Genomic DNA, 14,831 nt, shown 5'->3' with positions numbered 1-14,831 from the left:
CTGTTTTCCAATTATCTAGAGAATCTAAAGAACAGCACCAACTCCAAAGCATGTAAAACACAAGAGCTGTGTCGAATGTATAGTTTCACTTGACTTATATGTTGTTTATTTATACCTTGAGCACCTCTTTTTTTTTAATCTGTTATTTTGTTTGTTTGTTTTCTCCTAAAGTATACTTTTTTGTTTACGTACTTGTATTTGTATATATGACTTGTAAAAGATACTGCAAGCTGTGAAAGTTTTCATACCCTTTCTATAACTACATTACTATGTATATTTGTTGTTCAATTGTTCAAATAAAAAAAAGAGAAAAGAAAGTAACGTGGACGGTGTACTTAAAAAAATGAATTCAGACATTGAGCGCTCGTGATCATATTCAGTAAACGCGAACAACTAATATACGTTGCAAAACGCAAAATACAGTTTGTCAGCACAACTTTAACGGCTGCGTTCATGCAGAAACAGGAAGCGCATGCTGCTGATTCTGATTTAGGCCCAGATGTGTAAACAAGGAAAACTCACATTAAAGGTTGTTTAGACAGACTGTTGCTCCATGACAAATGATTTACACTTGGCTTTCTGCTATTTTAAGTGGACACTAACACAATGGAAGAAGAGCTGAGATAAGAAAAGGGGACAAGATAAGGTTTGGTAAAAGATGCCAAATCTGGGAGTGGAACAAGTTTTCTATGCTTTGCTGATAAGGCTGTCTTTGATTAACATGTCCTAACATTTGACTCACACAATTTCTTCAGAGACTATTTTGATTTGACAAAAAGATGTAAAGGATTAAGAAAAAAAGAAGCGGGATAATGTTTGTCAACTGTTGTTTGAATGCTTCAAAACTGAACGACGTTTTAGAACAAAACTGCAACTTCAGCTGGCAGTGTGCATTTTCGACACAAATCCTTATTTAACACTGCATTTTACCAAAAGCAAAATAAGAAAACGCCAGCAAGAACAAAAATTCACGAAACACAACGGAAGCGTTTTTAGGGAGAGAATAAGAGTAGCAAGCTAACAGTAAACGGCTAATAGCAAACATGACTCTACAATATTATATGAATCATATGATTAAAAGACACATTACCTGCTATTTTTCCCTCGCTCACAACACCAACGAATCCTCCACATCCTTAAAATGTGTCTCAGAACAATCCTTCAAACATTTTTGGATTCTGCTGCTGTTCCGTCACTCATATCTCCCCCCAAAACACTTCCGTTGTGTTTTTGTGTTTCTACTTCCATTTCGTTTTCCTCAACTTCCGTTCTGCGTGTTTGTATGTGTTTTTAATCTATTTCCACTGTGTTTTATGCTCTTTCGCAGCGCTTTTCTGAACCAACTGCATAGAAAAACTGTCACCGATGTAGAACAGCCCAAAAGCACAGCATTTCGAAATAAGTGGTTTACTTGACTGTAGCTTAAGCCTCTTTTGGAAAGAGTTCCCACCAGTTTAAGTCTTAATTTGAAACAGAGACAAAAAAAAAATGTTAAAATCAAATGAGTATTTTAATAGTAATTTAATAAAATATGATTTGCATTGCTTGTCAAACATGGTAGTTTTCCAAAACATATGAAATGTTAGAAGTTTGAGTTTGACTGTCCAAGCTTTTCAAAAAGTATCCAAAAGTATCTCCACGTTTTTCATGCTTCTGCCCTTTTGCTGTGTTTTATGTGTTTTCCATGTTTTCATTTATAGTTTTATTTTGTGATTGTTTAGTTTGAATGTGAATGAATAATATAAATCTCCCCACAGGGGCCAGTGTCGATGTTTCTAACTAACTACAATGAAATATTACAAAAGGCATCAGAAAATTAGACTTGATTTTAGTGAAAAAGCACAAGACACAGAAAAATAATCCAGTTTTAAAGATTCCCTGAAGATCTAGAGTCTCTAGAAAACAGCAGTTTGAGGAATGTCAGTCGTGGCTCAGACCTGCATCACACAGGTGAAGTTTGCACACATCCACACACGCACACACATTGGTCTGTGTGTCATGCCACACTCTCCTTGCTGCTGTCTCTGGTGTCCGCTGACCCTCCTGAAGATTGTTTTGAGAAGTTCAGGAAGATCCCATCAAGCTCCATCTCCGAGTCCAGAGAATCTTCCATCATGTGGTCCATCATCATCTCCGGACTGGAAGAAGGACTGGGACCAGAGCTGATGTCCTGAGCCAGAACCTTGGAGGAGGAGGAAGAGTCGAACTCCAGCGAGCCAGTGCAATGTGTGTCCTCGTCTGGGGAAGGCTCGGGGAAGATGCTAGGGGAGTGTTGCTGACGCTGGGTAGGGTGGGGAGCTGCTTGGCTTCCAGCACCTATGGTTCGGAGTTTCTGGCTGGAGGTTGCACCGTCTGCACAAAGTAAAGCAAAACTTTTGGAGGTGAAACTGATTTTCCTCTACGTTTCTGTACTGTAGCTTGTTAGCAAAAAATATATTTGGATCAAAGATTCCAATAATAATGCTGTGCCAATTTTAAGCATTTCTGTCTAGATTTCACTGTATAGCAGATGCATCATGGGATGGTAGAAACATCACCAGATAACTCCAGTGATTTCAGGATTTACACTGCTGCCTCTGCAGAGCATGTTGCCTGTTACTTTTAACCTCACTAAACATCTCAAACCACAGTCTGTCTCACAGCTCTGAGAGATTTCGTAACATAATATAGTTTGACCTTAATGTGAAAAACCTACACAGCATGCATCCTACTTTTTCAAGAATACGCCAATTAAATCTCACTCCATTTCTTTATATTTCTGTAAAATTCTAACAAATGGAAGAATCTGAGGCTGGTGCTAGACATGCATGAGGAGAGCAAGACAGTGTGTGAGGTGTGCAGAAGGAAAGACTGATGGGTTCAAGGTGGAGCTGGGATTACATCAGTGATTGGCTCTCAGCCACTTCTTGTTTGCAATGATGGTAGACAGGCTGACAGATGAGGTTAGGCAGGAGTCTCCATACATCATGACTTTTACAGAGGACACTGTGATTTGTAGTGAGAGTAGGGAGCAGTTGGAAGAGAGCCTGGAGAGGTGGAAGCATGCTCTGGAGAGAAGAGGAATCAAAGTCAGTGGAAGCAAAACAGAATACATGTGTGAGAATGAGAGGGAGACGGGTGTAACAAAAAAGATGAAAAAAGTAGTGATAGTGAAGTTATATGAGTTTAAATAGCTAGAGTCACCCATCCAAAGTCATAGACAGTGTATAAGAGAGGTGACGAAGAGAATGGCAGAGAGAGGCAGAAGATGCTTTGGACGTGTACAGAGGAGGAACAGAGGATATATTGAACAAAGGACGTTGAAGAGGAACTGGTAGGCAGGAGGAAAAAAGAAAGACCACATAGAAAGTTCATGGATGTAGCAAAAGGAGAACATGCAGAAGGTTGGTGTGACAGAGGAAGATGCCAGGGACAGGGTGAGATGGAGGCAGATTACCCTTTGATGACTACTAAAGCGAGACTAGTTAAAAGAAGACGACAACGAAGAAGAAATAAGGAAGATTTGTCTCTGTTTCCTTTTTTCTTGGTAATATAAGCTATTCCTAATTCTCTATTTTTTGTCACTTCTGTTTTTCAACATCACCATGCTCATTTCAAAATTCATAAATGTATTCAGTACTACTCCCTTCCAGTAATCGACAGTCATTGTAAAGATAAAGTACATCCCCTGTCAATTCTAAGGTTTTAAATACCAGGACATAATAAGAAAATATATCAGGTTCCTACCAGGACCTCAGACACAACCTCAACTGAACAGCAACACATTTATTTAACAGAAATAAACCAAAATGCACGTGTGCTGCTTCAGTTCTTTGAGGTTTGTTGAGATTCACTTATGCACAGCTCTCTTAAGGTCCTGGCACAGCATTTCACAGGTTTTCTCCAAATGCGAGTCTGTGCATTATGGCCTGAAATCTCCACTCTGCCTGCATTCTTGAAAACTTATCTCTCACTTACATCTTGGATTCTGGCTAATCTGGTTAACCCGATAAATTAAAATGTTGCTCCACTTCAAAACCAAAATCCATTCAGTTTTGTAATATTTTTTGTGCAGAAGAAGTGTTACTCCTAGTTTAGTAAGAATCAAAATGTATGTATTAATTAATTGTTTTTAACCTAAATTAAAGGTAAATATCACTTGTATTAATGCATTGGAAAACACTAACACTTATTTTTAATCTGTCAAAAATACATATAAAAAACTGTCAGTCTCTGTCAAGGAACCACTGATCCATCCATGCATCTTCCACTTATCCAAGTCAAGAAATCTTTCAGGAAATCATGAAAAAAAAATCCCAAACTTTGATTGGGTTGTGGAGTTTTTTTCATATGTACTCATCTATAATTTAGACAGATGAATAGCGCTGCACAGCTGAGGAAAAACACATATATTTACTTTTGAGTTCCACTGTCTTTTTAAAGGGATTCATTAACTCTGGCCATATAGTCCTACCTGAAAGTGAAGCAGAGGTGGTGGAAGCTGAGGAGTGATTGGCGAGGCTCGAAGTGCTGGTGTTACTGTTGTTGTCAGGGGCACTTATGGTGGACTTTGTCTTAGGGATGCTTTCCTCCACGCAAGACGTCATCTCACATACCGAATGCCGCCTGATGCCTGTGCCGCTCCCTGAGGAGGAATCTATGTCATACTCTACTACAGGGGTTAGCATGGGAACATTGTAGCTCTTAGAGCGGACCACTGGGTTTTTGACAACAGGAGAACTGCTTAGTTTGGAGGACCAGGAGTACTGTAGGCGTTTTTCTAACGAAGACAAAAGAGAGAAGCAGAAAGAGAAACCTTATTAGTTTAGAATTGCAAACATTCTGCAAAAACCACAGAAAGCCTGAATTAAAATGTAATTTGTGAGTTTTTCAAGTACACACAAGCACACACTTACCCAAAAGACAGGAAGAGCAGTGCATACTGGAGGATTCATCCCTGGAATATAAGCCATGAGTGCCGAGGTAAGGAGAGACCACCTTCTGGATGAGAGCTTCAAGGCGCAGGTAATCATCTGTTACACCTTTAGACTCATGGACACCCTGGATCAAAGGAACACAAACATACACATAAAAAACACAAGTTTGTCTTAGCGGGTAATTGCAGTGTGTTGGCTGGCACTAATGGAAACTTTAGAAGCAGCGAAAAAAGAAAAAACCGGGGAAAGAGAAAGTTCTCTATTTGGCTTTCTGTGATTTTATCAAACACTCTGCCAGTTACTGTGAAAGATCTCTGATAAACCTTTTTTCAGTTTAAAACATGTATGTCTTTAGAGGCTAGGCCGAAAAGAACACATTAAATATAGCAGAATCAATTTGGTGTGAATGTTAGCCTTGTACAAACATATACAGTGGGATGCAAAGGTTTGGGCAACCTTGTTAATAGTCATTATTTTTCTGTATAAATCGTTGGTTGTTACAATAAAAAATGTCAGTTAAATATATCATATAGGAGACACACACAGTGATATTTGAGAAGTGAAATGAAGTTTATTGGATTTACAGAAAGCGTGCAATAATTGTTTAAACACTGATCATTGTTTAAACACCCAGGCATCCATCAAAACAGGATTTATTAAATTTAACAGAGTTAGAAGTTAGCAGGAAGTTAGCTCGCTAGTTTCCACCTAAACATGATATAGCATGTTCTGACTGACAGATTTCTGAAAAAATTAAAACGTACAGCTCTGCTATCACTTCCAACATAAACAAATACAAAAAAAACTAAACAAGCAGTGACTTTTGTAGGGTTACTGTAGTTGGGCTAGCTGGTATATAAGGATGTGATTGCTAGCGACATGGCTATGTTAGCATAATATAAACACAGTGAAGCTGGAGGATGAATACTAACTATTTTCCACTCAATAAAAGTTAATGGGAGAGTTCCCGATGGTTGGGGACAAATGCAATCGCAACGCAGCATGCTTTAAATGGACTGTAAACTTCAGTCAGGAGAACAACTGAGACAATCCATCCACAGTACAATGTTAGCCATTAATATACTGCAACAACATGGGAATAGAGCAGTTAGAGCAGACAATTCAACATTAATGAATCATAAATGAATTGTTGGTTGTTACAATAAAAAATGTCAGTTAAATATATCATATAGGAGACACACACAGTGATATTTGAGAAATGAAATTAAGTTTAATGGATTTACAGAAAGTGTGCAATAATTGTTCAAACAAAATCAGGCAGGTGCATACATTTGGGCACCACAGAAAAAGAAATTAAATCAATATTTAGTAGATCCGGCTTTTGCAGCTGAACAAAAAGTTGAAAATCTGTATTATGATGATCTTGATGGTAGTGAAAACAATGAGCTAAAAGAAAGTTCGAGCGGAGAGGAACTGCACAGTGGATCTTTTACACCACACAGTCATTTGATCCACAGATATAAATCATCTTTAACACAAAAGTACTTCTGCTGTTTGAAAGTTTCCGATTTTGTGTTTCTGTTCAGTTAAAGCCAAACTGCTGCTCTACAGTTGGATGTAGTTCAAATTTACTTCCACAACATTGTTCATGAAACACATGAGACACATGTGGCTCCAGACCTCACTGCAATATCTCAAAATGACAAGGGATAGATCAGTGAAGTTTCAATATTCTAAACTGTTAAGCCCATGCACGAAAACCACAGCACAGAAACAAACCACATAAATAGCACAGACTTCAGTGAACTGGCGTCAGAGAGGCTTAACAGAATGAAAGGGAAATTACAAACAGATGAATTGAGGAATTAGCAAAAACTGCATTATTTCAGTGCCAAATTTTACCTCTCTTACAAACAGCCTTTTTCTTAGCTGCCCTACTTCCTTCCTTCTTTTTGTCTACCTGTCATCTTTTTATCCCGCTTTGCTCTCTGTTGATATTCACTGTGTGCAAACTAAAATAACTCTGCAGTATATCTGTGCACAATGAATAAAAGAAGGGAATAAATAAATTGTGCTTTCTATTTTCGTCTCGTCTTGCCCTCTCAGTCTGAATCTGGAAGGACCAGATTTGGGTCAATTAGTCATCATAATAATGTCTAAGCTAAGCCAAACAGAAACAACCCCATTCTGCATCCTCTACAACACTGAGTAAACCCACTGTCATGCACTACCAGGACCACAGCTTATCCGTGACTAGTACCTCTCAGGAATCTTTGTACCAAGTGCTTTTAAGTTAAAAGATTTGGTAGATGGGTAAAATATCTAAAAATGGCCCACACACTAGTCTTATTTTATTCTATTTTACTTGATTTTAACATATTCCAACCATGTCAAAATTCAGAGAAAGTACCACATCTGTTGTTACTTAAGCAACACCTACATTTTTCATGGTATTCATCTGGTCTCCTCTGTATCCTTCTGAGAATTAGTCACTCTTTGACACTTTTATCTTTGTGTGTAATCAAGGGGACTGTTTTTAGCTGATTTCCTTTTAACTATTTTTTACAGGCTGATGAAACATTGTTAAGTTATGAAGAAGAGACAAAGTAAAATAAAAACCAATAGGTGACAGAAGAGGAAAGCTCACATGGCTACCTCAGTTACAAGACACACCCATATTTTCTGGGCCTACTTGAGAAGCACTGCAACGCTCCAAAAGTGAGTCAATCCCCAGACTAGTATGTTAGCTTGTTAGCACGACATAGGGGCATTAAAAAGCACATTTACAGTTTGGTACAATTAAATGCTTTAGCAAATCCTCTTCTCATATCAACTCTATGATGTATGACTTAAAAAAAAATTAATTTAGATGTTGTTAAAGTTTAAAGTGTGGCTGGTTTAAATGTGTGGTCTATTAACAGGGGTGCACATAAGTGGTCCGCAGGTGCGCTTTCAAAATAAAAGACGCGCACCAGATAAGAAGTTGCAATGCGCGTTTGCGTACATAAGATTTTCAGGAGGAGGACAGACATTTGTTTAGAACTCTTAAAGATGTCGAAGAAACAACCTCCTTTAAGCAATTACTTTGGTGTTCCTCCACCTCCAAAGAAATGTCAGAAGGAGTCCGAACCGCAAAAGAAGTGCGTATTCTCGGGAAAGTGGACAAAAACAGTGCCTTTAATATAATATAAAAGGCACTGTTTTTATCTGCTAGAGTGGGATTTTCACGGCATATTATGCATATATGTGCGTTCATCATTTGTTTGAAACCAGCTCACCTCCTGCAACCACTTTTCCGAGAATACGCGCTTCTTTTGCGGTTCGGACTCCTTCTGACATTTCTTTGGAGGTGGAGGAACACCAAAGTAATTGCTTAAAGGAGCTTGCTTCTTCGACATCTTTAAGAGTTCTAAACAAATGTCTGTCCTCCTGTTAGCACTAAGTGGTCGATAAGGGTGTAACCAAGCACACTTGCCTGTCATGGTTCTGGGTCATTTTGACCCAGTTTTTTCAGTTTCTTGTATTTTGGTGTTTTTTCTATTTTATGGTTAATTTTCTAAGTCTTTAGTTGTCCTGTTTTGAACATTATAATCCTAAGTTTCAGTGTTATTCTAGTTAAGAGTTTTGTTCTTAGGTTTAGTTCAGTGTCTAGTCTGTGCCTGTCATGTTTCCTGTTTTACCTTGAAGGTCCGTGTCTCGTGTTAGTGTGTCCAGTGTTACTCTCCCCTGTGTTGTCATTATGTTTCATTCAAGTTAGCTGTGTCCTCATGTGTCTCCACTTCTCCTGATCACCTCATGTGTGTATTTAAGTCCTCCGTCTCCCTTTGTTCACTGTCGCGTCGTCTGTGCTACCTACCCCACATCCTGTCATGGTTTTCATTCTCAAAGTCATAGTGAAAGTCTTAGTTATTGTTTCCCAGTTTAAGTTTAGATTTTCCCTGATTTTGTCTTGCTTCTTGGCTGTGAGTGTCAGCCCCAAAATAAAGGCTCACTTTTCCTTAAGCTCAGTTTGGCTCCTCATCTGTGTCTGTACCTGGATCCACCTCACTCATTCCACTCGGTCTGCCCCGCAGACCGTGACATTGCCTTAGCTGATAACTTACTGTTCCAACCTCTAGTTTAAATATGGCCGCTTATGGCTGTAAAATAAGTTACATTTACATTGAGATAGGAAAAAAAAGTGGAGCACTACGCAGAGTCCTCTTCACCGTGCTGCAAGTCCACATGAAAGAGACTATTAGTGGCTAATGTTGGAGTCTGTTAGGGGTTCACACGGCCTGTCCAAACAGTGTGACACCAACAACAACAGCAGTCCTATAAAATGTCCATTACTATTATTACTCTAGAAATGGAAGAAACCATTGCATTTAGGTAACAATGGACAAGACCAAACTGACTGGTTATAAAGTGCTAATATTGTAACTACTAGCTTCTATGTGCTTTCATCCTGCCATCCTGTCTGGGCTGTTTAGGTCTGTGCAAACTCTATGAGAAGTTACTGTAAGGCATCAAATATAAAATGTAACAAACTGAACGAAAATATATAAGCAGATTATTATAAATTATTGGAAAAACAAAATAAAATGTAAAGAAATGGACAAGCAACTCTTTGCCTGCACTACAATTTACATCAACTGAACTAAGGGGTACAGAAGTCTAATAAAGCTCTTGTGAAGTTGTCACGGCCTTTAATGATAGCATAAATCCTCATAATTCACACAGACAAACAGGGTGCAGAGGGTCCTGAATGGTCATGGGAAGACAACCGTGCTCTGTGTTCACACTGAGATTACTTCCTGTGGGATCCCTTAGCAACAACTTTTTTCTACCCTCTGCTCCTCTTTCTCCATCTGTTGCCATTTACCCTGTTCTCTCATATCACAGTCATCAAGTCATGGATATCAGTGTTAAATGGTGCACACTGATATAAGAGATAGCACGAGAGATTATTAGACGAAGACGATGGGAGAGGCAGACCACAAAAGTGTGCTCACCTGTAGTATTAGTAGCATCTGTATGATGGAGGGAGGAACTCGGGCTCGGGGCCGAGAGAGCGCCTCGTCTAGTTTAAGGTTGAGGGTGATGGTGTTCCTGAAGTGAAGGAGAGCCAGCTGACGGACTGATGGCTCCTTTCCCTGATGATATATACACGTTTCAATGTGATGAAGGCCTTTAATTGGAGTACTTGTTTGCAAGAATGTGTACCTGTACAGGATAGAAGATGGCCTGCAGCATGGACAGAACGTCACAGAAGAAGAAGTCCCACGTGTCAGCCAGAGAATCCAACAACTTTTGACCTGCGATACAACCAGGCAGATCAGTTATAAAAGTATCAAGACTGATGTAGGAAAAAGATATTGGGATTGTGGAAAGCATGCTTAAAGGACTATGCATAAAAGTGGCTGTAGTTTCCAAATAGTTAATGTAATACTGTTGTTGGAGTCCTTGAATTCAAGCTCAAGGTTTGAACTATAATCACGGCTTCATTGTTTGACACAAGGGCAGAGTTCAGAGGCAGAAGATTAAAAAAATGTGTCATTGCAAAAATAGTTATTGACCTATAAAAAACAGGTCTGATAATCCAGATAGCAACTTTACAGCTTTGTTCTTTTATTTCTGGTGGGACATTTTTCTGCATATGCACACACACACACACGCAAACCTTCTTACTTATTGACGTAAAGGATCGCTTCCTGTCTGGTTTTGTGATGACGGTTCTGTCACACAAATCTGTCACCATCAGAGTGTGTGCGTTATATCAATTCAGCAGTGCTTCAAATAAAGGTCACACATTTACCACAGTACAAAATACCTTTCTCTCACTCTACCTGTGTGCGTGCATCAGTGTGTGTTTCTGTGTGTCCTTGTGCAGAAAAATGCCACGATCTTACCAGTCAAAGTAATATTTAACTAATGCAGTTACCTCTGCATCTAGAAATTTCTTTAGTAAGTTATTATTTGGCCCTGTTTGAAACCATTAGAGACTAGACTTGTGTCATGTTAAGATAAAACACTAATCTCGGACTTCCCCTGAAACAAACTACTGGTAGTGTGAACACCTCATCAAAGCCAGAAGGCTTTGTCGGCTATGAACAAAGGAGTTGAAACTAAAGACTCAGCAAAGAATTTTGTAGAATTTTTTTACCGTGGTGAAAAAATATCTCTGCAAATAAGTAACCTAGATGACACGAAAGGTTGTTTTTTCCCCGTTAAAATGAAGGACACACAATTTACTTGAGAAGCAGATACAGGTGGTGTTAAACGTCCAGCTAATACACATTTTTGCAGTCTTTAGATTAATATTTCTGAACTTGCTCTTTTGTTTAGTTTCTCCCTGGTAATTGGCTCTGATATATCAGAGCTTTAGACATGTACAGTCATATGGGGAAAAAAAGGTTTTGCAGGACGCTCTGCTGTTAAAAATAAATAAAATGTTTAAAAGAAAAAAAAGGTCTCTGAGTGGATCATTACAACAATTTGATTCTTTTCTTTTGCAGATTTGTTGCTGTACTCTGGATCACTTTTGTCTAAGCTTTAGCTGTCTGTTGAACAGATGACCTCACAGTTAATGGTCAACTCCTGGTCCTGGTCTTGTGGCTGCAAAACAAGCCCAAATCATCACGCCTCCACCACCGTGCTTCACAGTTAGTATGATGTGCTTGTGCTGATATGCTGTGTTTGGTTTTCTCCAAACATGGCGAAGTGCATTATCTCCAAACATCTCCACTGTTCCAGAAGTCATGTGGTTTGTTCAGATACAACTTTGCAAACCTAAGCTGTGCTACCAAGGGACTTTTTCCTTCCAAACAAATCATAATGTGATGAACTTTAACATTCAATATGAAGCCTACAGAGGCTGTAGCTCTTTTATTGGGTGCTTTTTTTCAATTTCCCTGAAAACCTGTGTTTGTGCCATTCTTATCCAAACTAAAAACTTACGAACTTGCATATTTAGAGATTTTATCCATGTAAATTTGCTCTGACATCTGACCGCTTTAAAGAAATATTTTATAAGGTTAAAGGGACAACCCTGATTTTATTTTTACCCTTTTATGTCTATATTTTAAGCTTGTAATCAAACTGTTTAAACACCAGTCTCTGGCAGCCATTTCTTTATTCAAAACATGATATACCATCATAGAAATAAAGGTTCAAATTTCTCACTCTGTATATACGTCCCACTTTCTGTCTATTTTCTCAATAATTTGTGTTTACCTTCATAGAAGCGAATCTTGTCCCTCAGAATGACCATTCCTTTGGTGAGCAGCTGGTTCTGAAGGTACTCAGTAAAGAAGGAGCCCAGCTCAGTCTTAAGCAGTTGCCTGCAATGGTTATAATAACAGCACATGAGTGGATACTGGACATGAAGCGATATGCTTACAGTCACACATCATCAGCGATACCTCCTTGGAAATGAACCAGATGTAATGAGTTTGCAGAATGCTGTGTTTACGGAACATCAGACTCAGGAAATGAGAAAAGATGCTGCTCACACTGCATGCAAAACATCTGGAAATTTCAATAAAACTTTCCACAGTTAGCAAAGGCTAGCACTGGCTCAGTATCATGATTGAACATCAGCAGCTCAAAGAACAAACACCGTGTGATTAAATACACTAAAATGACAGATGCTGCATTTCCATCTAATTTCAAGGTTACAGTGTCTCTTCTTTAAAGCAATTTTAAGGTAAATCCAATTTATGAACAGTATAACATGCCTGTGTTAACTTGTAAGCATGTTTATATATGTTTCAAGTAAGAAATATTCTGCTGCAGTAAGGTAAGATGGGAAATCAAAGCTTTAGCAGTGATAATTTAATCAAATATTCTAAAATACAAACCAGCTAAAAGTTCAGGGTACTGGTGTAAAGGCCAGCAAGAGACATAAAACTAGACAGCTAACCTGACACCTTCATTCAGATTGTAGAGTTCATTTTCTCCCAGATCCTTCCTCTGAAAAACTGAGATTACTGCATTGTGGATGCTAGAAATAAACACACGGAGAGGCGAAATGCATTTAGAAAGAGTGACACACATACATGCATTTATTTTATTTTAATTGTGCCGTTTGAACAATCGGTGAGCTCTTGAAGCCACCTCAAAAGAACTGGTTAAAAATAAACTTTGAAAAGGTTTCTTTACCAAAGGAAGGCCATCGGAAAGGTAAAACATACTACAGTGAGACGGGCATGAACTTTTTTGACTGAAGGTTTGTGTCCAGTTTAATTTGTTCACATAGCCTTACAGCCACCCAGCAAACTGACAGCTCTTGCTTTCTACTCTGTGCTGTTTAGTGTTGAATAAAGCAGAAACACCGTTAGAAACAACCATACAAAAGAGTGAGAAGAAAGAAATCCAAAGAAGAAAGAAACCTGCGAAGCAGAATGGGAAAAAAGGAGGAGGGAGTGAGGAAGGGATGGATGGATGGAAATAAAGTGTGGTAGTGATGGACCCTGAGGGAAGAAGGCAGGCAGAAAGAGCTGATGTCCATGTGCGTATATGTATTTTCATGTGTATGTGAAAGGAGACTGTCCTATTCATAGCATGGACAACAGCACTGACAGAGCTTCCCACTAATAAAGGAAACACACGCACAAGCACTTGTTCATGTAAAAATGTGTGATGGCTTATCCATTAACAAAATAAAGTATTCACTAAAATATAAACTGAGATTGGTTATAATAAACAGGGCTAACCTGTTCCAGGTGGCGTTAGCCCCGGCCCTCCTCTGCTGGGTCCCTTTGTCTCTGCTGCTCTCCTCTGTTCCTCCCTTCTCCCCACCTCCTGTTGGGGTCTTTGCCTGGGAGAGGTCAGTCAGACTGGAGGACGAGCCGGTCCCCAACCTCAGTTTGTTATGGAGGCTCCTTGAAAGCCAACAGGAAGAAAGAGAAAATGCTTGTAAGCACCAACTTTCATTTCTTATGTGTACTGGAAAAGATGATGTGAAAAGCCTTATTTGTAGAGGTCATCTAAATGAATTAATTTCATTTCCTTAAATATTGCTGGGAAAATGGGAAATAGATGCAACAATTTACACTTGAATGTACAACCATTTATGCGATATATAAGTTTGTACAGTTCTAACAAGCCTGGAAGTCAATATTTGGTGTGAACTCTCTTAGGAAAGATTTCTTCAGTCCATGACCAAAAATGTTCCCTTGTGTGTTTTCCTGTCCAGGTTTGCTTTTAATGCATTTGCAGTGTGTTTGCAATCACCATTGTGCCAAAGAACTGTTGCCAATTTTCCAGGTGGTATTACATATTGGATCAAAATCCGCTGGTACTTTTCTTCGTTCATAATTCCATCAGCTTTGACATCATCTCCAACACCGCTGGCTGAAATGCACCCCCTAATCATGACAGAGCTTCCACCGTGTTTTGCAGCTGGATGTAGACACTCACTGTCGCTCCTAACCACCTCCACCAAAAAAGTCAAACTGATTTTCAGTCCAGTTCTTGTGCAATTTGGCATTCCTCAGCCTTTTTCCCTTTCCCTTCCAGAAGAATGGCTTCTTTACAGCCAACCTTTACATGAAAAGATTTTGGATGAGGTTTCAGTGAATTGCAGACAGATCAACTGAAAGGTCAGATGCACTTCTCTGCTCCTGTGTCACGTCTTTTTTCCCCCCCATATTTTTTAAGGACATTACTTTCAAGTGCAGTTCATCGGCTGTAGATACGTTTTAGGCCTGCCACTTTGTCTTTCATCATCCATTTGTCCCATTTCCTCAGGAGACACAGCACACTGTGCCAAGATATGTTTTCAGCTACCAGGTGTTTGGGAATACTATGGAATATTATTTTATGCCTGTCAAACTGTGTCATATTTGGCCTTTTTTGTAGATTCAAGTAAAGAAATTGAACCGAATTACGTGCGTGTGTGACAAGCTGTTAGTAAAAAAGTGCCTAAAGATGTCATTTAAAATTGGTTCTTTGCTAATACACCTGTTATAT

At 39.0% G+C, this 14,831-nt stretch overlaps 1 protein-coding gene across 2 annotated transcripts; it reads right to left on the bottom strand.

The window, feature by feature from the left end:
• Positions 1-1,522: 1,522 nt before the first annotated feature.
• LOC102199662 (proline-rich protein 5-like) lies at positions 1,523-13,738 on the bottom strand. 2 transcript variants are annotated; one of them, XM_005733411.1, is made up of 8 exons: positions 13,574-13,738; positions 12,781-12,861; positions 12,093-12,199; positions 10,083-10,174; positions 9,872-10,012; positions 4,896-5,040; positions 4,454-4,759; positions 1,523-2,352 (listed from the first exon to the last, which is right to left on the bottom strand). In XM_005733411.1, exons 3-8 carry the CDS (start codon positions 12,127-12,129, stop codon positions 1,997-1,999), a joined length of 1,077 nt encoding a protein of 358 aa, XP_005733468.1. In that variant the 5' UTR covers positions 12,130-12,199; positions 12,781-12,861; positions 13,574-13,738; the 3' UTR covers positions 1,523-1,996. The 2 variants fall into 2 exon arrangements, with proteins under 2 accessions (XP_005733468.1, XP_005733469.1); XM_005733412.1 differs by lacking the exon at positions 12,781-12,861.
• Positions 13,739-14,831: the final 1,093 nt, after the last annotated feature.

This window comes from Pundamilia nyererei, unplaced genomic scaffold (assembly GCF_000239375.1).
Source record: "Pundamilia nyererei isolate P.nyererei 1_Seehausen unplaced genomic scaffold, PunNye1.0 scaffold00052, whole genome shotgun sequence".
In the NCBI taxonomy this organism is placed as follows: Eukaryota; Metazoa; Chordata; class Actinopteri; order Cichliformes; family Cichlidae; genus Pundamilia; species Pundamilia nyererei.
This window is presented reverse-complemented; position numbering and strand designations above follow the sequence as displayed.